This window comes from Vanacampus margaritifer, chromosome 18, assembly GCF_051991255.1.
Source record: "Vanacampus margaritifer isolate UIUO_Vmar chromosome 18, RoL_Vmar_1.0, whole genome shotgun sequence".
Classification (NCBI taxonomy): Eukaryota; Metazoa; Chordata; class Actinopteri; order Syngnathiformes; family Syngnathidae; genus Vanacampus; species Vanacampus margaritifer.
In genome coordinates this window covers 12,786,937-12,809,603 of record NC_135449.1, presented here as the reverse complement: position 1 = coordinate 12,809,603, position 22,667 = coordinate 12,786,937, and the positions used below count along the sequence as shown (strand labels likewise).

At 36.8% G+C, this 22,667-nt stretch overlaps 3 protein-coding genes and 1 long non-coding RNA gene across 4 annotated transcripts; 2 read left to right on the top strand and 2 right to left on the bottom strand.

The window, feature by feature from the left end:
- Positions 1–449: 449 nt before the first annotated feature.
- Positions 450–6,851, top strand: wbp2 (WW domain binding protein 2). The gene is made up of 8 exons (XM_077550208.1): positions 450–696; positions 3,116–3,224; positions 3,317–3,452; positions 4,224–4,316; positions 4,423–4,569; positions 4,645–4,767; positions 4,850–4,929; positions 6,574–6,851. The coding sequence occupies exons 1-8, from the start codon at positions 638–640 to the stop codon at positions 6,619–6,621; spliced, it is 795 nt and encodes a 264-aa protein (XP_077406334.1). The 5' UTR covers positions 450–637; the 3' UTR covers positions 6,622–6,851.
- Positions 6,852–9,430: 2,579 nt separating this feature from the next.
- On the bottom strand, positions 9,431–15,959 carry trim65 (tripartite motif containing 65). The gene is made up of 8 exons (XM_077550200.1): positions 15,604–15,959; positions 15,105–15,526; positions 14,906–15,001; positions 14,600–14,830; positions 13,083–13,251; positions 12,913–13,002; positions 11,212–11,429; positions 9,431–11,144 (listed from the first exon to the last, which is right to left on the bottom strand). The coding sequence occupies exons 2-8, from the start codon at positions 15,522–15,524 to the stop codon at positions 10,836–10,838; spliced, it is 1,533 nt and encodes a 510-aa protein (XP_077406326.1). The 5' UTR covers positions 15,525–15,526; positions 15,604–15,959; the 3' UTR covers positions 9,431–10,835.
- A 170-nt stretch (positions 15,960–16,129) lies between these two features.
- Positions 16,130–20,783, top strand: mrpl38 (mitochondrial ribosomal protein L38). Its single transcript, XM_077550205.1, has 9 exons — positions 16,130–16,270; positions 17,327–17,515; positions 17,601–17,732; positions 17,884–18,086; positions 18,172–18,244; positions 18,319–18,364; positions 19,786–19,944; positions 20,037–20,173; positions 20,252–20,783. Exons 1-9 carry the CDS (start codon positions 16,186–16,188, stop codon positions 20,386–20,388), a joined length of 1,161 nt encoding a protein of 386 aa, XP_077406331.1. The 5' UTR covers positions 16,130–16,185; the 3' UTR covers positions 20,389–20,783.
- On the bottom strand, positions 19,808–22,628 carry LOC144038082 (uncharacterized). The gene is made up of 3 exons (XR_013289145.1): positions 22,402–22,628; positions 20,246–20,340; positions 19,808–19,967 (listed from the first exon to the last, which is right to left on the bottom strand). It is a non-coding gene; the product is annotated as an uncharacterized LOC144038082 (long non-coding RNA).
- Between the last annotated feature and the right edge of the window lie 39 nt (positions 22,629–22,667).

The following is a 22,667-nucleotide window of genomic DNA, read 5'->3' as shown; positions in this document are numbered from 1 at the left end:
CACATACACATACTCACCCACATACAAAAAACAAAAACAACAACAAAAAATATATATATATATAAAAATATTTTTTTTATTATTATTTAAAAAAAAGGAGCGCAATGATGATGTTAAATCGAATGAACAATACTGAGCTTTCCTGAGGAAAAAAAATAATAAAATATATCAAAGAACCTATGTTGTTATGCGCAGTATACACTGCTAAGTGTCAGAAACACTGCAGACAAAAATATTTGTACAGTACTTTGTGCTCGTTTTTTGTATTAAAGGTTTCGGAATAGCAGTCCGTGACCGTAGTAGTAAAATAATAATAATAACAATACCAATAATAATAATATTTTTTTTTTTGGGGGGGGGGGGGGGGGGGTTGGGGTCCAAAATTACTCCGATTTTATTTATTTTTTTATTGAATGCAATGTGGTACCGACTTGTGAGTGACGTGTTATGATGTCATCGGTGGGCGTTTCCTTCGACTACGCGCAGGTGCAGCACCGAAGTTAGCAGCGTAAACATCTTAAAATTCAGTTTCTAATCGTACTAAGGCTTTAGACAGGCCTATAGATTGAGATAAATCGCGACAGAAGAACGTACACGATCGTCGCCTTGCTGTCGGGGAGTGCGGAGGCCCGTCAACATGACTCTTAACCAGAACCATTCGGAGTCCGGCGGAGTCATTATCAACAACAGTGAAAGGTAGCAACGGGCTAGCGAGCTAACACTGTTAACATAATACCGTAGACTGTAGAATGTTTGACTACTATAGCGGCAATTCAGTCTCATTATACGCACTTAGTTAGCCTTCAAAGGCACAACTTGGAATGACGCATTTCAGATCGGCTAGCTTAGTTTTCCTATTACCTCACCAGTTACGTCTACGTAATTGTCGTTTTGTTTCCACAGTCATGTAAATCGAAATGAAGAGGTAACATTAGCGGATTCTTCTAGAACTCACCAGAATAGCTCCTTAACAGCTGACCCAAAATCAGATTAGTGTGATCTGTCAGGAGATAGCATGTACAGTACTGTTCAATGCTTATAAAAAAAAATATTAAAAAAGAAAAGAAATACACGCATACATATATATATGTAAACAGTTGTACATACACAACATAATAAAATATATATATTTTTTAAGCTTCATTCAGCTTAACATCATTGTTCTACCAGTATTCAATAAAAAACAAAAACAAGATTCTGTTCGAAAAGGGTGTAAGAAGTCAAATGACTTATCTAGTCCCACTTTTTATTCTTAGTCAAAAATGTATCACTTAAATTCACCCTGAAACCTTGTTCAGGTTATAAAAAAATAATTTAGATTGTAAACATAGTAACAGCAAAATCAGGCAAATAACAACATAAAACACAAAATTTAAGCAAAAATAAAGAAATTGACATAGCTGGTTCTTCTATTCTTTTTCTGCTCTATCTGTTGAATATTTCAGTTTTAAAGATGTATTTAAACCTACCTATTGTTTTACATGATTTCAGTTCATCACTGCAGCTGTTCCATAGTGTAACTCCTTTCATTGAGACACCGATGTTTCATAGTAGTTCTAACGTAAAAATCCCTCTGAGATTATGTTTGCTTTCTCTCAGTTGGAAAAACCTGTGGATGCTATTTGGTAACTGCTGATTTTTAACTTTACACATAAGCTGGATTGTTTTATAGTCAACCAGATCCTTACATTTTAATGTATTAAATTTGATGGAGAGTTGGTTTGTTGGTTCCCTGTAGGTGGATTTATTTATAATTCTTATTGCTCTTTTCTGCAGGATTAATACAGGCTCTATATTTGTTTTGTATGTATTCCTCCACACTACCACACAGTAATTCATTTATGGGAGTGTGAAGGCGCAGCACAAAATGTATAATGAGGATGTATTTAGAAAATATTTGACTTTATGTAAAATTGACACTGACTTTGCTATTTTTCCTTTGATGTAGTTAATGTGAGATTTCCATCCCAGTTTCTCATCTTTTATAACACCAAGAAATTTAATTTCAGATACTCTTCCGATCTCTAAATCATTTATCATAAGCTTTTAGTTGAACAAGTTGAACGGTTTTCAAATATTATTAATGTTGTTTTGGCTAAGTTTAGTGTTAGTTTATTTGATCTAAACCAACTCTTCAATTTTTATTCATCCAAAGGTTTTTCCAAATTGTCCCCACAACAGAGCAAATTGGTGTCATCAGCAAATAATGTCAACTTTAATGAACCAGAGCCTTCACAAATATTATTAATATATAAAATAAACAACAATGGCCCCAACACTGATCCCTGAGGAACCCCACACTTAACACCTAAAAGTTGTGATTTTCCCAAGCCTATTTGTACATATTGTTTTCTGTTACTCAAGTAACTAAGTAAGCCATGCAAGTGCTACCCCTCGTATCTCATATTTCCCTAGTTTCATTACTAATAAATTGTGATCAACCGTGTCGAAAGGTTTTTTTTTTTTAAATCTAAGAACACTCCCACTGCATATTTTCTTTTTTCTACAGCAGTTATCTCTTCCACGAATTCCATAAGTGCCGTTGAGGTAGTCCTGTTCTCCTGAATCCATATTGTTGATCATAAAGTATGTTATGCTTAGTGATGAAGTCGTATAGTCTTATGTAAAATATTTTTTCCATTACTTTTGCGAATTGTGGGAGCAGAGAAACCGGTCTATAGTTGGAAATAATCTCCTGCCTTATAACAGGGTATGATTTATTTTTAGATGGAAAAACACCCGTTTTCAGGGATTGATTACATGTATGCACAAAGGGTTTTACTACATAGTTAATTATTTGCTTAACCAATGACATGTCAATACCATCACAATATTTAGATTTGGTTCCCTTAAAACTTTTCACAATGTCAGTAATTTCGTTTTAATTTGTTCCTTTCAAGAACATGGTTTCAGCCACTTGAATAGTTTTACTTTCAATCTAATTTCTATCACTTGAGATTGAAAGTAAAACTATTCAAGTTGCTGAAACCATGTTCTTAAATGGAGCAAATGAAAAAAGAAGCCTAATCCTTTTATAAAACTTAAAAGGAAGTGATGGGCCGTGTTTGCTCGCCTGACAATTGCACTCTAATGTAACACAATATGTTAATGTCAGCGTTTTGATGAACCATGACAACGTGGAGCTGGTCTTCGGCGACACGGATGGTTTACCGGAAGCCTTCAGAAAGAGCAAGAAGGGCAGCATCTACCTGACTCCATACAGGGTGAGAGAGTTTTTCCTCGCATATCTTAACTTTTGATTGTGGAAAGCTGCAGTATAATTTTTTACAATTTTTCCCACCCTCTTCCATTTCAGGTGATTTTTGTGGCTAAAGGTCGAGATGCACTCAGGTCTTTTATGATGCCTTTCTATTTGACAAAAGGCTGTGAGGTCAAGCAACCTGTACTGGGAGCAAATTACATCAAGGGGACCATCAGCGCTGAACCTGGAGGTCCGTTTTCTAGTAACTGGCAATTTTTGATTATTATTATTCTTTTAATTAGGGATGGACCGATAATCGGCCCGGCCGATAATATTATATATATAATATGATATTCAGCATTTTATGAATATCGGCATCGACCTCTCTTTTTGTTTTGATGGCCAATATATTAAAAACTGTCATTTTTGCTCCGACGAGCGCTTTTCTCCTCCGTCTGCTCTGAGTTAGCAGCTGTTGACTCCCTGCAACATTGACCCGCCCACAGCACCATCTGATTGGTGGCTCGTGCAGTGCTAACAGCCAATAAGCAGCAAATAGCTGCTATTAGCCCGTGAGCTAACCAGCTAGCTTGTGAATTAATGGCTATTAGCCCGCTTTAGCTTGCGGGCTAACCTAATAGCCGTTTTTTAGGGGCTATTTGGGAGTTATCCCGGGGTTAGCGTGTGGGTGAACGGTTAGCCTGCAAGCTAACAGTTAGCTCGCGAATTAGCAGCTATTTGCGAGTTAGCGTGCGGGTGAATGGTTAGCCCACAGCTAACCGTTAGCTCGCGAATTAGCGGCTATTAGATTAGCCCGTTTTTTTGGCGGCTATTTGGAAGTTATCCCGGGGTTGGCGTGTGGGTGAATGGTTAGCCCGCGAGCTAACCGTTAGCTTTATATCGGCTTCAAATATCGGTTATCGGCCTCCCTGACTACCGATAATCTTTATCGGCTCTGAAAAAAGCATATCGATCTGTCTCTACTTTTAATTAATTCTGTGTTGGTATTCTTGGCGGTTAGGCGGCTGGGAGGGCAGCACAAGCTTCAAGCTGGTCTTTTCTGCGGGTGGAGCCATCGAGTTTGGACAGTGCATGCTGCAGGTTGCTACTCAGGGTGAGGACATTAAATGTGACAAGAACTCTCTTTCTTGGATGTTAACAAGATAGAATAAAACACATATTATATACCCTGTCCTCCCATCATGCTTTGTGTCCAACAGCTTCCAGAGGCCAGCCGGCCATTCCAGGGTTCGATGGATGCCCTTTCATGGCTAACGGGGCCTATGCTTACCCGCCTCCGCCTTCTAACGGGGCGTATCCTGCCGGACCACCGCCAGGCTACGCCTACTCCAACGCTACTCCGCAAGGTAGCTTCTCGAAGAAAAACAAAAACAAACAAACTGCAGAGTGAGTCCTGATGTTGTATTTTCTGCACCATGCAGACGGCTTCTACCCCAACCCTCCAGCATTCGATAGCGCCACAGCCTACATGGCTCCACCTCCGTATTCATCTGCGCTGGGGCAGCAGCCCCCGCATGACCCTAAAGTCCCCTCTTCAGCTGCAGGTGAGTGTCTGGCAGAATTGTGCTTTACGGAGTGCCATTTTTCACCAGTGTTGTCTTTTTTCTTCTTCTTTTTTTCCCCCAGCTGAGGCTAAAGCAGCTGAAGCTGCAGCCAGTGCTGCTAGCTGTTCCATGCCACCGCCTACACATGTGTACCTGCCGGAGGTAAGTCTCTCAATATATTTTGGAGTTGAAAATGGTCAAGCACCACACCCACTATTTGAGCAGTAGCACTAGTAGTGATGGGAAGAATGAAGCTTCATGAAGCACTTGCAATATTTTTTTACTACTCTAGATAATGCTCTTGGTTTAAAGATGCAGTGGAAATAGATGACATTTCAACTGCATTTATAAACAAAGCGCATCATCTTGATGAGTAAAAAAATATCAAGTGCTTCATGAAGCTTCATTTTCCAGTCACTAGAGTGGTGCCAAATCAAAGTTAAATAAATGTATCGCTTACTTAAAACATCTAAAATGAAAATTTTCCCATTAAAATGAATAGAAATGCCATCAATCCATTCACCCAATTCCCCAAAAATCCCCCAATTTTTTCTTGAGTTTTAAAGAAATTAGCACTATATTATATTGTTCTTGCTGTACAAGAATAATGTGTAATTGCACATCCACTACAGTAGGTGGCACTGCCGCAAGAAGTACTAGCTCCTCTGCAGAGGCGTACTTAGCACAATTGTATAGACAAATGATCCTATTTATAGTCGCGGCGGAGAGTTGGGGCGGTGTAGCAAAAGATAATTGAGAAGCACTGATATAGTTACATATAGAGTTGCGGCAATTAATCAACTACTAATCAATAATCAATCTAATTATTTCGATAATCGATTAATTGCGTAGGGAACTTGTTTAATTTAAAATTGTTTAAATCCTTGGAATTTCAACCTTTTAAATATTGTCCAATGTCTCGATTCCTCCATGAAAACAAATTGATGTTCTTTGTTTTGTTTTGTTTTCCTTCAAAATAAGACATTTGCAAACATCTGCTTTTACTCTTTTTTTTTTTTTTTTCTGGGTGCCAATTTTCTGATGAATGTTACGGACAAAACCAGTAATTGAAAAAGTATCACTTTAGTTTGTGCATTTTCTGCACTTTCAATTTGAAAGTCCTATCCTATTTTTGTTTAATCTGATTAGGGCTGTGAAAATAATTGAAATTTAATTACAGTTTCAATTATTACACTCCACATTTACAAAATCAGTATTATCGTAAACAAAACAAAAAAGAATGCTAATTCTGAGTTGTTTAAATTTATACATTTGCACTTTTTAAAAAAAAATTAATATTACTTTTTATGTAAACTTTACTATACATAAACTATTTTAATAAATTTAGTTTCATCCAAAAGGAACTTGTATAATTATAGTATTTCAAATAATTTTATTTGTCTTAATATATATATATTTTTTACGCTTAAACATTTTCTTGTTTTGTACCAAAAAACTAATGATTCTCCTAATTGTGATTTTAATTATTACCAAAATAATCGTGATTCATATTTTCTTCATAATCAAGCAGCCCTAAATCCGAAAATAATCAACAGATTAAATAACGGTTAAAATAATGGTTAGTTTCAAACCTAGTTATATGGTTATGCTTTGCAGAATGCAGACAAACTTTCAAACAATAATCTGCAGTAATATATATCAGTTTTCTCAGGGGATAAATAGATAATAATTCTACAGTAATACCCTATTGTTATCTTGCCTGTCTACATGTGGTTACTTTATTCTGTTTTGCTGATTTCCTTCTTCTCAAAAGTATTTATAATTTTTTTGTGTGTGTGTGCGTAGGATAAGCCTCCCCCGTATTCTCCTCCAGAAGACAAAAAGAACCAGTAGACCTGTTTTACTTTTGCCTGCCGTGGACTCCCATCTACGTCGACCACCATTTCGATTCCATTTGTTTGGATCATTCCCTCTTTTTCTTGTCTTCCGAAACTCATTCTCAACTCATTCCTTTGTCCTCATTCCAGTACACGCATGACGTACATCACATACCCTTTGGGCGACATGAAAAGTGATCTCATAACTGGATAAAAGATCTTGTTGCAAGATTCCCTCGATGCTTACCTTTGCTCTGATTTATGTGATGTTGTACTGTACGCCAACCAGCTATGACGGAATTTTTATGGTACAATTTGCTCTGCGATTCTATCCTGTGTGCTAAATGAAGTAATTTATTTTTTTACCATTTAACTGTACATATTTAGAAGATAATATATAGCTCGTCGGGATGGAGGCATCCTGTCTGCTTTTGACACATGACGCCAGATGAGAGGACCGCATAGATTAGAGCCCATGATCCGGGATTAAGATCAGACAGTGGAAGGTGGGTCACAGCGATGTACAGACAGGAAGGATTATGTTTGTTATGTTTTATGTCGTCCAAAAGCTGCCACCAGTTTTCGACAGTTCACAAATTACCGTAGACTAACAAATGGTCTCAATTTGAATTGGAAGTCTTTTTTTTGGAGACAGGGATGTGATTTTTCCGCTAATTCGCGGAATTCCGCTTTTTTTATCCCCCCCCCCCCCCCCCAAAAAAAATCGTTTTTTTTTTTTTTTTAGTAGTTCATTGTGTATGCACATGACTCCGACAGATAACATCTTCTGCTATAACAAAGACATTTGTGGTATGCTCTAATATGAGTTACTTTTCATTTGGTCATGATACAATTATTTGTTCATGAAATTTGAACCCCTCAACATTATTTATGTGTTAACTTAGTAATCACATTAATTAGATATGATGATATTCTCAGTGATAGTTTTTAAAAGCAAAGGCAGTCCAATGTTTTTGAATGTGACTGATTTTGAGTTGACTAAAACTGCCATTTTATATGGGATAGTTCAATATACATTGAAAATTTATGCTGTTGTTTTGTCTATTTCTTTGTCATGTGAGTGCATTGAAAGTACTTAAAAACACAGAAAACCCATGAGCCCTGGACCTAGCTGGGTGCCAGCGGCCCCCAGACCCCCGGCTAAATTTTCAGATAATTTCACTTTGGTCAAATCACATCCCTGTGGAGATCGCCTGGACTTCCTCAAGTCATCTGCGTACTGGATGTTAAATGGTTCTTTGCTGATCTTGGGGCTCGTGCTTGCCCAGGCATGGCTGAAACTATGATGAAGCTTTGCAATTATTAATGACAGCTAATGCAACCAGTAGGCATTTATTAAATGGATCTTGTTTAAAGTTTAAATGTGGTGTTTTTAAAAAAAAAATAAAAAATTTTGTGCCACATGTTAAATGTTGATTTACCTACTAGACCAGTGGTTCTTAACCTTGTTGGAGGTACTGAACCCATTGATGTGAATATATGGCTGGATAGCCCATACACACTCGTGCAAGCCATTGAAGTCACAGGGCGGCCATCTTGCTCCTCCCATCTTGCGAGCAGACCACTGTATAAACTATACGGTATACGTACAGATTAGACATATACAGCTCGTAAGCAGTTAGTATAGGGCGGGGGTGGGGGGTTTGGCATGGTGGTCACTATTTTTAACAAGTAAAAAAATAAATAAAATAAGTGGACGGTATGTGCTGCTTTGAAGACCCACTTATTCTTTTATCGCTCAGTTTTTCAGAGTCCACTATTAGATTTGAAAGAGTAATCTTTTGTTGAATTACAGTTTTAATTCTTTAAGAAAAAACACAAGTTTCCTCCTGTTAATATTAAGCATGTCATTTTTATATGTATTTAAGGCAAGTTGTAAAATGTCTGAAGTCTTTTTGTTTATGTTTAACAAATTTAAAACACCTTAAATCATGCTGTTTCTACGAAGTACTGTTACAAATGTTCTCCAATTTCGATACTGTAAATTTATAGGATCGTATGCCCACAAACGTTTCTTGGGGGGAGCAATATGGCGGCTTTATAAGTCTTGGCCTAACGGCTATCCAGTCATATATTCAGATCAGTGACTGAACCCCCTTATTTTCTTATGCACATTCATAGAGCCCTTCTTTATTGGAATAAATAAATAATAATTTCTCTTCAAATTCAAGACACAGTTATAGGGCAGGGGTCAGGGAACTTTACTGTCAATAGAGCCATTTTAGTGTAAATAAATAACAAATAAAATCTGTCTGGAACCGCAAAACCTTTGAACATTGTGATGAACAAAACAGTATAGATATATTATGGTAATTTTTTTGCCTCTCTTCTTCCTTTTTTTTTTGACATTTTTGGCAATTTGGGGGATTTCTTTTGTGTTTGGACATTTTGTGGTCACTTTTTAAGCATTTTCTTTTCTCACTTTTAAAATTTTAAATTTGTTGAAAATTTTGTTTTTGTGTTCATTTGATATTTTTTGGTATTTTTTATTTTGTTTTTGGACATTTTATAGTTTTTTTTTTTTTTTTTAAAATTGGGGGGGGGGGGGCAATTCCAATGACATTTTATGGTATTTTTCTGCCTTCTTTTGTTTTTGAACATTTTATGGTTACTTTCTGAGCATTTTCGTTTCTGCCTTTTTAATAATAATAATTTGTGTACATTATGTGATAATTTTCTGCTCTTTTTGGACATTTTTATGTTTTCTTTTATTTTTCAAAATGTTTTATCTACCTTTTATCTCTTTCTGACAAATTACAAATTTGCTGACAAAGTCACATGTGGCTTCAAAGCCGCAGGTTGCAGACCGCTGGCATAGGGTTTACTGGTGAACAAAATAAACAGGGAGAGTAGCCTTTTCATCAAATCTGGCTCTCTTCAGCTTGAATTCACTCAGCGCACATTAAAACACCCACCTCTGTTTTCTTAAGATGAAACCCAGGTACAGCAGATACAATGAAAACGGCAGCGGCCCCAGAATTGAACCCTGTGGAACACCATTTGTTTGTTTCACTAAAGCCCTGGGGTTCAATAAAACCCAGGTTAAAAACCACTGTAATAGACAGAAGTCCAGTCATATAACTGAAACACGGCAGGTATTGTAGCACTTCGGTTTGGGCCTCACACTTGTGAAAATTCCGCTAGCACTTATCGCTAATTTAAAGATGCCAGCCTTAAAAAAAACACAAGTCAGATTACACTTAAAAATGAGTAATGTTCATACAGAATTACCGGAACAAGCAGAATAATTCATAAAAAGTGACAAAGCTCCTTCACTTGCAATGTGATTTTTGGGTTTTTGTGAATCTTCACTTTGGATGGCTTGATAGTTGTAATAGGAAAATTAAGCTTCATGAAGCACTTTGTCTATCACTACCTAAAACTCATTCACCACCAGCCATTTTCACTGAAGCAACCCCCTTTGCTCCCGGCTGTTTTACTGGATTTCGACAGATTTTGCAAGGGCCACAGAATATTGTGTTCTATTGTTAAAAAAACATGGAACCTACCAAAAAGAAAGACTAGAGTCTCTTCTTTCATCAGGAAAAAAAAGTATATTTGTATTAGCATTAGAATATAGCTAAGTTTAATCATTATTCACAAATCTGTTTAAAACACTGGGGAAAAGAGCTTTTTGCAACATGGCCCTGGTTGATCGCTTATACCCTGCTGCCACCTGCTGGCTGTTTTTGTAATAACTACCATTGCTTTAAGCGTTCTCTTCAGTTCAGAGTCTGCATCAAAGCCTTCTGTGTGGCATAAAAAAAACATAAAAAGTGTATAAATACGTCTTTGGGAGCATGGTAATATTTAAACTAGAACATATTTATACGTTTTTGGGAGCAAATGAGTTTAAAAGTAAAAATAAATCAATTTAAAAAAGCTGTCAAATGAGCATGTGCAACACGGCTTACTGTTCACATTTAAAAAGCCCAAAAAGTTACGCTTAAATTACAAAAAAATAATTTATAAAAGGGAGTTGGACTAAAAGGAAATTTCATGCAGCAATACTGTGCGTCACTTTGTAACAAAACACTCCATAGTGGAAGGAATAAAAAAAACAACTATTTGATATAATAGAGGACATTGATAGCATAGTGGTTCACACAGCTGGCGCACTGACCCAAAACCAGGACAGGTTTCAGCTTCCTCCAACCTTGATGATGTGACTTCTCAGCTCCAATAAAAAGCAAAACAAGCTCTACGCACTCATGTGGAGCAAAGCGTGATGCTGACGCCCTCTCCTATCCAGCAAGCGGGGAAGACCTCCTGGGTGAAGGCACAGTGGAAGGCGTGCAGCCTGACGTGTCCGTCGCCGTAGAAGGCGAGCGTCCCCGCGTCGTAGTCCAGTAGCATGCCGATACGGACGTGCTGAGACGATCCCACTAGGGTCTCCTTGCGGCCGTTGTGCCAGGCGTTGTTCTGCTTCTCGTCCAACTGCAGGCTCCACGAGACTTCGTTCATTCCCAGCATGCACCTGCGACCTTTCTCTTTTCTGGGGATGGTGCTGTAGGTGACCTGGGGAGAATGTCACACCATTAACATATGTCAGAGCCGACTTGAAATATGTGAAGTCGGCATCTACCCCCAGGTAGGCCCAAGGTTTGGACACCTCCAGCTCCCAATAGTGTTGGCCGTGTTTGAAACCTTGGCTGCACAGCACCTGCCAAGTGTGATCAAAACGAGATTCGTGCTCGATGGCGGGACGTAGACCGGAAGTCAGGTGCTCCGCTCTCCGGTTCTCTTGTGACAATAATAGATTGCCATTGGCTGTGTTGGGGTCAAATTTCAGAAAGCATCTGTCTGGAGTCAAGAAGACGAGAATATGTTTTTATTTACGCACAGTTTAGTTAGTTGGGCTTGCAGTATCCTATAATGGAAAAAAAGAATTCCTGAAATTAAAATTTACTCTGAACTCTATCAAAAATTTAATAAAACCCAATAATGTAAAAAAATAATAATCCTGACTCATATTGTAATAATGGTTGGATGGTTTAGGTTGTGTAATGTATCAATTCATTACATTTTCAGGTGGGTCTTGATTTCTCAAACCTGATCATGTAAAACTTGACAGATCATGTAATATGTTCATAATCAGTCCAAATTTCTACATTTTGTGTTTTGACAATCTAAGACTACTATATACATTCACGGCAAAAATTTGAGAATTTTGGTGTCAAATGTTGATTTCAACCCCCAAAGTGTATTTTTAACACGGTCTAATTTAAACGCAGGTCATTTATTTGACATAATGGATTGATTTAGTGATAAACTTCTGGGATATTATGTTATAATTTAATAAAGTATTACATCACCTGTAAAAATGTTAATGCCATATCAGTCAGTTTTTTTTTTTAAATTAAATTATTGGTGAAATTATTACATTATTGATTTTTATAAAATTTTTGATCAAGGGTAAATTTTATTACATTTTCAGGCATTATTACATTTTCATCAAATAATTACATTATAGGGTGCTACATCCCGCAAAGACTGGCATATGATAAAATATAGTATGTTATAATAATGTAATAAGGAATCACATTATCATAAACATGTTATTACAATATCAGTCAGGATATTATTACATTATTGGTGAAAATATTACATTATTGGGTTTTATTATATTTTTGATCGAGTACAAGTGCAAATTTTATTACATTTTCAGGCGTTATTACACTTGCACAAGAATACTATACTATTTGCGTGTTTTTGTGTTCGCCATGCTTGTTATTATTTTGATATATGATTAATGCATTTTACTTCTTCTGGGTTTCTCTAGACATTCCATATGCACTTCTGCACTTTATAAACACACTATCCCAGTATTTGGTGCTCATAACGTTATCTCATTGTTGTTTATGACCATGTCATTTGCACAATGACAAATAAATATTTAATTGAATTCTCAGCAAATAATTACATTATAGGGTGCTACATGCCGCAAAAAGACTGGGATATGATACAATATATATGTTACAATAATGTTATAAGGCATTACATTATCGTAAACAATAAACATGTTATTACAATATTACGTTATTGGTGAAATTATTACATTATTGGGTTTTATTACATTTTTGATCAAGTTAAGTGCAAATTATATTATATTTTCAGGAAATTATTATTATTATTATTAATATTATTATTATTATTATTATTATTATTATAGGGTGTGACAGGACTTAGTGATGATGTGGTGAAAATACAATCAAATCGAAATGGGCAATCAATTTTTGACTGCACGGTAAATAAATAAATTGTTCATTCTAAAGAGAGGACTTACAAGCATTCAGCCCCTCCTTCCCACCAGAATGGCTCGGAGCAGCTGGACTGGGAACCACAGCCAGAATGGGCCTCTTTTCCTGAGGAGAACCTGATGGAGAACCATTTGAATACATAGATTAAAAAAAAGGAGAGAAAAAAGGGCAGTTGAATGCTCAAGTTTCACAGTACCTTCTATGTCCTGACCCACAACAGTGCAGACGGCCCGTTCAAGGTCCTCAACCACCAGCTTAGAGATCCGGGTCAGGACCTCTGTGATGCCACTTAATCGATCCTGCAGGTGGGGCGTTAAATCTGATGGAATTTTCTTGAGGCGTGGAACTTCTATGAGCATTGATTCCTATTGAAAGATATTAATAAAATTGGTTATTTTATACCTTCCTGGATTTAATTAGCAGAGTGATTCACAGTTGAGAGGTCCTAAATTTGAAAATGTATTTTCTCTATTCCTTTGTTTAAAAAAAAAACTTGTTAATAACTATTTCAAAGTTACAATGAGTAAAGTGTGTGAGTACTAGTTATTCTAGTCCAGGGTTCAACAATCGTTACTGTCAAAAAAGGCATTTTGGGCCAAATAAATAACAACAAATCTGTCTGGAGCCGCCAAACATTTGAACATTGTGATGAAGAAAAAAGTGTGTTGTACCATAACAGAGAAATGTGCAGCATCCAATACTTTGACATTCATTTTCTTTTATCTTTCGTCTTCCGTTATTGGATTTTTGTTGTCGTTTTTCAATTTATTTATTTTTTGATTTTTCTGCCTTTCTGTCAAATTTCGGACATTTTTGGCAATTTTATGTGATGTCAATTTTTTGCCTCTTTTTTTCCTTTCTTTAAAATTTTATATATATATATATATATATATATATATATATATATATATATATATATATATATATATATAGACATTTTTTGCAATCAATTTCCCGACATTCTTGGAAATTTTATAGTAATTTTCTGAATTTCTTCTTTTGATTTTGGACAGTTTATAGTTACTTTTAACATTTCTTTTTTGCATTTTTTTTTCCTAAATCAATTTTCAAAATTTTTTAGCAATCCCAAATACATTTTATGGTAATTTTCTGCCTCTCTTCTTTTGTTTTTGGACATTAATGGTTACCTTTTAAACATTTACTTTTCTGTCTTTAAAAAATAAAATAAAATAAATAAATTATCTGACATTAATGCCAATTTCATGGAATATGTTAAATTTCTGCTTTTCCTCTTCCTTTTGGGATATTTTAGTCACAATTTGGACATTTTAAAACTTTTTCATCCACCCTTTGCTTCGCTTTTTCTGGCAGCGTAAAATGTTTGACTTTTGACATTTTTTTGAATATTCAATTAGTATTAGTATTATTGTATTTGATAATTAATTCATTTAAAGAATATTTTATCTAAAAAATAGTTAAACATATTTTTATTAATAATATTATATTATATCATTATAATATAATCTACTAATTTTTATATAGATCCACAGGATATATATATATATATATATATATATATATATATATATATATATATATATATATGTCAATTACGGGCAAACAGGTGACCGCGTGGTGACACATTTGAATCATAATAGCGTCCTGCCTGGAACGAACAATAGACATAAAAAAATGCAGTAAAACAACATTCCATCGAGCCAATTGTGAGTGTAAAAATAAGTGGTTCCAAACCTTGATGAGCTCTGTATCGGAGAAGTTGTGGAGCGCCGCTATCTTCACCTGGCTCGCTCTCAGCTCCTGGACGCTCTCCTCCAGGTCAGAGAGACGCGCCGTCGCCTCGGAGATGGCCGCCTCTTTCTGCTGTTCCATGAAGCGCTCGGTGGCCTCCTGCCTCTCGCTTAGTATTTTAATCATGGTGGAAAACTTGGCTGTGACCCGATTGGATGTCTGCTGCATCGTCTCCTGAATATAAAAAAATAAATAATACAATGTAGGGAGGCTGCTGCGAAGTAACTGGCGATGAAAGTAAAGCATTACCTTAGCTTGGTTGATATTTTCAGTTAGGTTGTTAATACTTTGCTTGGTTTCGTCAATCAGTTTCATCACCTCCTCATTCTTCTTCTCTAGTAATCGCTACGTTAAAAAAACACACACACACACAAAACAAACCAAGATAAGTTCGAATATTTGAAAATGTTACATTACATACAGTAAATATTTTGTCTGTTTTGTGTACCTTTTGGTTTTTCTTCTCCGTCTCCAACAAGTCCTTCTCATGGTTCTTGCATTCCCTGAGGGCACACTCGCAGCACACTGACATTCTATCCTGCTTGCAGTAATAAACTAAAGGCTTATGATGTTGCTCACAAAGCAAGGATCCACCTTCCTCCTTCCCGCAGTCTTTGCAGGATGGCCCGGTGTTGCTGTTTGCAGCTTCAGTCAGGAGCGACAAGGACACATTACGCTTGACGGTGGGCCTGGTGACAAACTTCTGATTGCAGATGGGACAGTCTGGTCCAATGTTAGACATGCTTTTCGTGTCCCAATGGGTAGTGATGCACTTCTCACAGAACGAGTGGCCACATTGGATGGTGACCGGAATATGAAATCGCTCGAGACATATGGCACAGATCAGGTTTGAGCTCTGAGAATCCATCTCTGGAACAACAACAATGATGAATATGTGACTATAACAAACAAGAGGTTGGTCGTGGATGCTAGCGCTGATACCTTACCTGTAGTGCATGTAGTAGGAATCTATCAATTAAAAAATAATAATTAAAATCTGCATAAATACCCGATCGCACTTTCTAAATCGCTCATGCAGTTCTCTGATGGGTCGACAACAAAGCAGTTCAGAACGAGACAAGCGCAGTTAGCAAACAGAAGCTAACGCTAGCATTAGCCGGAGCGTTTCAGAACAAAACACCCAAACCGAAACATAGTAAAATAGATATTACAATTTATTCCCAATGGGTTTGACAAAAAAACAACGATATAAATCATTACCACCTCTCGCAAAATTCACATCGCATCAAGACAGATGACAGCGTCAGCTGACCATTTCCTAGTGACGACATGATGATACCTTCAGGTGCTATCAGGAAAATTACAAGCCGTACAGCTAACTCTTAAATCCTGTTCACTATTTAGGACACACTGCAATTAATTAAATAAAGACATATTAGTAGCAGTAATAGTAGTAGTAATAGAATGTAATAATGCGTCGTACAAATGTGATCCGTACATTGCAGTGTTTATAAAACAAACATGAACTTTTGTTTCGTCGGCCACCGTAGGTTTTTGTTTCATCCAAGATGGCGCTGCGCACAGTGTCTTCTGGTGTGCTCAAGAATTATTTTGATTTAAGGGTCAACAATGCGAAGACGTTTATCACAACAGGTACAAATAATATTTAGTTAATATGGGATTTGTTTATAGGATTCTTGGTTTGTGTGTGTTTGTGTTTTTTATTGTGTCCGAGCTGCATGGGGTCATGGTGCAGACAGTGGACACACCGTCTCGTCTTGTGTTGTAAAAACGCATTTTCGTAAAATCACTCGCGAAATGTAATCGCCACAATTAAACGTATACAGTAGTTGGTGCTATGATGTTAAAACGAAATGTCATATAATTGTCATGGAAAACAATAATTAGCTTTGTTACCACCTGCTATGGATTTTAATAATAGGCAATTCAAGTGTCAGGGGGGTCCCAAGCAGAAATTAACTAGGAACACTACTCTAACCAGTCATCATTTTAACAATACAAACAAACAAACAAAATAATTGTGAACTTTTTTTTTCAGTTTCACATTAACGCACCCCTAAATTCAGTGCTGGCAAGCACTAAGCTTGCACTTCAGTAAGTTAGCACATTGCAGAAAATCCAAGGCAATTAAAGTTTCAATCAGCTTAAAACATACGAATGATGAGTAAAAATTAAAATCTTCAAATTAGAATCTTTTAACATTCGGAAATTGTCCTGTGCAAAAAAAAAAAAAAAAACTTCTTCATAGTAACAAAAATACTAAGAAAGTTGTCACAATGCAAAATACAACCCAATTGCAGCATCACTTAAAAATACAAATCTTAAACCACATTATGACCACCCACCAACGCCCTGCCAAAGATGCTCATGGACCTTTGCTTTTGCAAATGTTGTTACCGTGTCCTGCCACTAGGTGGCGCCCAAACTCGGGGGCCCCTAGCAGCTGCCAGGTTGGCTTGTCTTTTGACAAGAATCACCTCTGGTTTTAGCACCAAAAAATTGCTTGATTAAATAGTGCTATTTTTATGATTGTACTGGAAAGCAAGGTGAATTACAATGCTTAATGTAACCTACATAAATCTATAATACAGTGTTCAAATCAACAGTTAAAAGAACAAATTAATATTTACCCTTTAAAGACTTACAGTATAGTACTAACTACAGTATTTGTGTGTTTCCACATAACAGCATTCCTCTGTCTCCGGCGTCCTCCTTTGGGCCCGATGCCGAATGAAGACATTGATGTTGAAAACATTGCCACAATCGAGAAATATCGCAGCTACAACCGTTACTTCCGAAAGGCTGAAGAGGAGAAGAAAAAGCAGGTCTGGTGGAAGACCTACCAGGAATATATGGAGAAAGAGGATCCTGAACATGGTGAGAAATAATCAAGAATATTATGGGGATAATTGATCAGGATAATGATTTAGACAAAGACTTAGACAGCTGTGTGTTTTCACAGGTGCTGAGCTAGTAAACATTGGACTGCCTAGTAATCGACCTTCTAGAACCAATCAAGTGAGGGAGAGGAGGCAGATGATGAAGGACAACAAGAAGAACGTCGAACTGGAGAGGGCCTGTCGTTTACGCACATGTCGGTTCAATCAAGATGCGCGAATGTGGATGTTTGTCGGAATGTGAACTGCGATTGGCGGGCAACCATTCACCCACTTCGAACCTTAGTGGGGATTAACGGTGTGGAAGTTAATTGATGATGGGTTTCATTTTGCCTGTTTCTACCCCAGTTAAGATATCATTGGATCGAGTGCAGGAAGTGTGGGAGAAGAGCATTGGTCCATTTCATATAAGAAGACTGGCAGACCACTATGGGGTCTTCAGGGATCTTTTCCCCAATGCGTATTTCCTGCCTCAAATCCCACTGCGGATTTGCTATAGTCAAGGGACAAGTGCTCAAGTCCATTATGGCAATGAACTAACACCAACAGAAGTATGAACAGTACAACAATGGATTGTTCTTTTTATTTTTGCTTTATTTTTTATTTTTTTAATGTGTGCTGTATTTTCTCAACCAGACAGCATCTGCTCCTGTGGTCAACTTTAATGCAGATGAAGGCTCCCTTTGGACCCTCCTGCTCACCTCCCCAGGTCAGGATGCCTGTTTCGATATAATACATTGATCTGCTATTGTTGAATATTAAGCATATTTCTGTGTATTGTAGATGAACATCTTCTCGATAATGAAGCTGAATATGTGCACTGGCTTGTGTAAGTCATTCACTTTAAATCAATGTTATTTTTTTATTCCACTTCACTTTCAATTTTTTTCTTAGTGCAAAAGGCTCTCTTGCATAAAAATTACAGGACAGCTAAACTAAACTCGCTCAATATTGTAATATTAATGAGGCACTACATGTTTGTCCTGCATGTCATTTTAAATGCACCCAAAACTATTAGGCCAACTCGCGTTGGCGTACAGAGCAGCATGAGACCCATTGTAAGCACAGCTCAGAGCCGTATATATAGAGAGAGTTTGGCCAACTCTGTTTCAGCAGGGTAACAAGATGGCATCCCTATGTCATGTGACCAGCAGTTGACCAATCACAGCGTGACGTGATTGGCCAACTCTGTTAAAGCAGGGTAACAAGATGGCATCCATATGTCATGTGACCAGCAGTTGACCAATCACAGTGTGACGTGATTGGTCAACTGCTGGTCCCATGGACCAGCCATCTTGTTACCCTGCTGAAAAAGAGTTGGCCAAACTCTCTCTACCCTCTGTATTGACCTTTTGCACGGGACGTCTCAGCCCTCATGGGAACGGCCCCTACGGGACGCTGGACGACCTTTGCATTACAAAGTATATTGTCCCCCGGTGTGAGCGTAGCATCTCGTCCCAGAGACTCAGCCAGCGACAAGCTTTTGAACCAGCCCCGGTGTAAGGAGAAGAGACGGCATTGACTACATAATGATATAGGTCGTGCACTGTGAATTCCCGCAAAGTCTGCGATTTGATTAACTTGGTAAAAACAGCAGGCAACAGAAGGTAAGGGGCTGTTTTCAAACTAGCGACCTCCAACTTAAGTAAGTATTGCGCTCTATGAGTCCCGACTAAATGTGCAACTCCGACTGATAGGCGACCTTCGGTTGAAGTAATAGATTCCATGGCTCTATGGCGATAATACAGTAATTTTTAATTTGTAAAATAACAGTCACTAAGTCGCTCCGGGTCATGTCCACTTCCATTCAACAATCATTTTTTTCCGTCATAGGGCAGCCACGTGATCACGTGACGTCGGTGCAAATGGTCAATACGGCTCTGGCACAGCTAAGACATGTCTGCCATCTCGTGTTGAATGCTGATATTACAACTTATAAATAAAATTACACTGCATGTTCACAGTTCCTTCAGCTCCTGCTGATTTTGAATATTCACTTGATGAAAAAAAATGAAGCAATATTTTTTCCCAAGATTTTTTTTTCTCCGTGATTTCCCCCCTCCATTATAGTGTATTATATATTATATAAATATATTATAATATATGAATAATAATAATATATAAATATATATATTATACTATAGTGGAAAATGTATAGATACAGCGAGCGTGAGCAAAAAAAACCCGCAATATAATGGTGTAACGTTACACACGCGGTTGCGTGACATTATATGAATTGTGTTCCTGCAGTGGGAACATACCAGGTGGAGCGGTTCAGTCTGGAGAAGAACTCTGTCATTATCTACCTCCATTTCCCGCAAGAGGAACAGGTTTCCACCGCTACATTTACATCCTTTTCCAGCAGGAGGGGCCCATAAACTTCCAGGAAGATTTGAGGCCCTCGCCGTGGTGAGTAACAGACCTCGCATTACCTGGACGCAAAATGACATCTCAGAATTTTTTAATTAAGTAAACAATCATTGCTTCTTTTTTTCTTCTAGTCATTCACTGGCAGAGCGCACGTTCAAAACAGTGGATTTCTACAGAAAGCACCAAGACAGCATGACACCAGCAGGTCTGGCGTTCTTTCAGTGCCAATGGGATGAATCGGTCACCAGCACTTTTCACAACACCCTCAGTGAGTAACACTAGCATCCAAAACAAGTCTTGTGACTTTATAAGAGATGATAAATATGAATGATGTCTTCACCTGCAGATATGAGGGAGCCAGTGTTTGAATTCATCCGGCCTCCAGTGTACCATCCACCACAAGTGAAATTCCCCCATGGAAAACCCTTACGTTACCTGGACAGATACAGAGATGGAAAGGCGCAAACTTACGGCATATACTGATAAGCAGACATGACAAACGTTTCAAATCGACTAATATGACAAGCATATATATCTGGCGTCGGGCCAAAAACCTTGTACCTCCAAAATAAGCACTTTTTCAGGAGACCCCCAAAACGGCATGTTTGTTCAACCATAACATTGCAACATCAAAGAGAGAAAGGTCAATAATTTGTAAAAAAAAAAAAATAATAATAATAATAATAAATGACAACCACACGTTTGTATAGATTTTTGAAAAAATATGAAATTTGCCAAATTGTGACTTGCGAGGTTTTGGCCCAACACCAGTGATATTATGTACATGTTCAAATGCCAAAAAATGTCACTTCTGTCTTTTTGTATATGTTTTGGGCTTGTTTGAGGAATATGATATTAATAAAAATGCTTTATCATGATTGATATATTCTGTACCTCTAAATATATCTGTCAGAATATTCATTTCTCTACATGTGGATTGAATACATCAGGATTATATAAAGCTCAAAATAAATCAGTACAGATTTGATTGGGGGGAAAAAACTTGCTTCTTTTCAGAATCGTTCTATTCTATACCTTATTCTACAAAATACTCCCAACAATTGTGGTCCAGTGATTACAAATAACACTTTTTAATGCACACACAAAACACAAATTAATTTAATAATGAAGGGAGGGAGGAGCAGTTGATGAAATAAAAACCTAGACATTAGAAAGGAAATTTTGCCAAATTGTTGATATCTCACATCGCATTTTGGGTTTTCTTCGGAGGGCCTTAGGATTGTTTAGGACCCAAATATATATTAAAATTTACACCAAAAAACTGAAATATGATATATATATATATAATAATTCCAAAACTAAATATTAGTTTTGGAATCAGATGCTAGAAAAAACTTCTCGTGTTAAATATTACATTTATTTGAACCTGGGGATTGGTAACCAAAAGTGAAGCAAAACACAAGTCGATGCACATAATTTGCTTTGGTGGGCCACATAAAGTGATGTGGCAGGCGAGATATGCCCCCCAGACCTTGAGTTTGACACCTGTGGTATTGCCAAACAACCATTGACACTAAAAATCACACCTTCTAACAAGTTCGCGTTTCAGCAAACTTAACACGTTTTTGGAATGTGGGAGGAAGCTGGAGTGCCCTGAAGAAAAAAAATGTGGCAAAAGTATACGTACCTGATTCAATTAGGCTTACTTAAAAACATGAAAATTAATATAAAAGAAAAACTCAGAAATGTACTTGAGTACAAAAGTCAAATTATATTTTTGCTGTCAATTATGCAATCCCCATTTTGATAAATCTCTGAAATAAAGCCATGTCTGTGGAATATTTTGAGTCTCCAATTTTGTTGTCCTTGATGTCTTTTTATGTTATGTTTTTATATGTCCCATTGTCATCCATAGACGTTGAAAAAGTAATGACCCTATAAACTTCCTAGATGTAGGGAATAAAAAGGAAAATAAAAAAATACTCAAGAACCGTTCAGAAAAATACCAAAAGTATATTCAGTTTTCTACCTTTAAATAAAAAAATAATAATCAAATGCAGTATCTAAAAATTCTTAAATTTAACAATTTCTTAAATTCAAGGGCTTCTAATCTAAATGAAAAAAATCTAAATGCTGTGAAACGGTTACTTTTAAAAAACTAATTAATCGCAATTAATCATATTTTTCTACTTTTGAATCTACTTTTTTCTTCAAAGCTTGTAACAGATATTTACTTGAGTAAAATCTTGCAATTAATATAAATCATTAAATAGAAAAATATTTAGAACCAAAGACTTTCATCTGTCTTTGATCCTTGAATAGAATACTTTTGTAAAATACAACTGTTAAACAAAATGATCGAAACAGACTCAAAAAATTCTCACAACTTCTCGCTTAACGGTTTAGTTCTTCTGCTCACGAGCACCACACTCCAGTAGCATTGGTTTGCCGAAGGCGTACAACTAATAAACTGCAAAGTGCGCAAATTACGTTTTCCAACAAGCATCAAGCAAGTAAATCAGAAAGTAAAACTACCTATAGTCCATGTTTATTCACCTTCCCGCCAGTGACTCCTCCAAGATTGGCTGCACACGGAGTAAATTGAGTTATTTTATTTTAACATTTTAATGAATTTAAATTAATCTCCAGAGTTAACAGAGTTGACAGCCATAATAAATATACATTTAAAAACGTACTCAGGATATATTTAAATCCATATCAATTGAGATTGACGTTTTTTCCCATTGTTTTTGTTGTTGTTGTAGAGCTATGTTGCACAGGTGGTACAGGTGACGCTAATT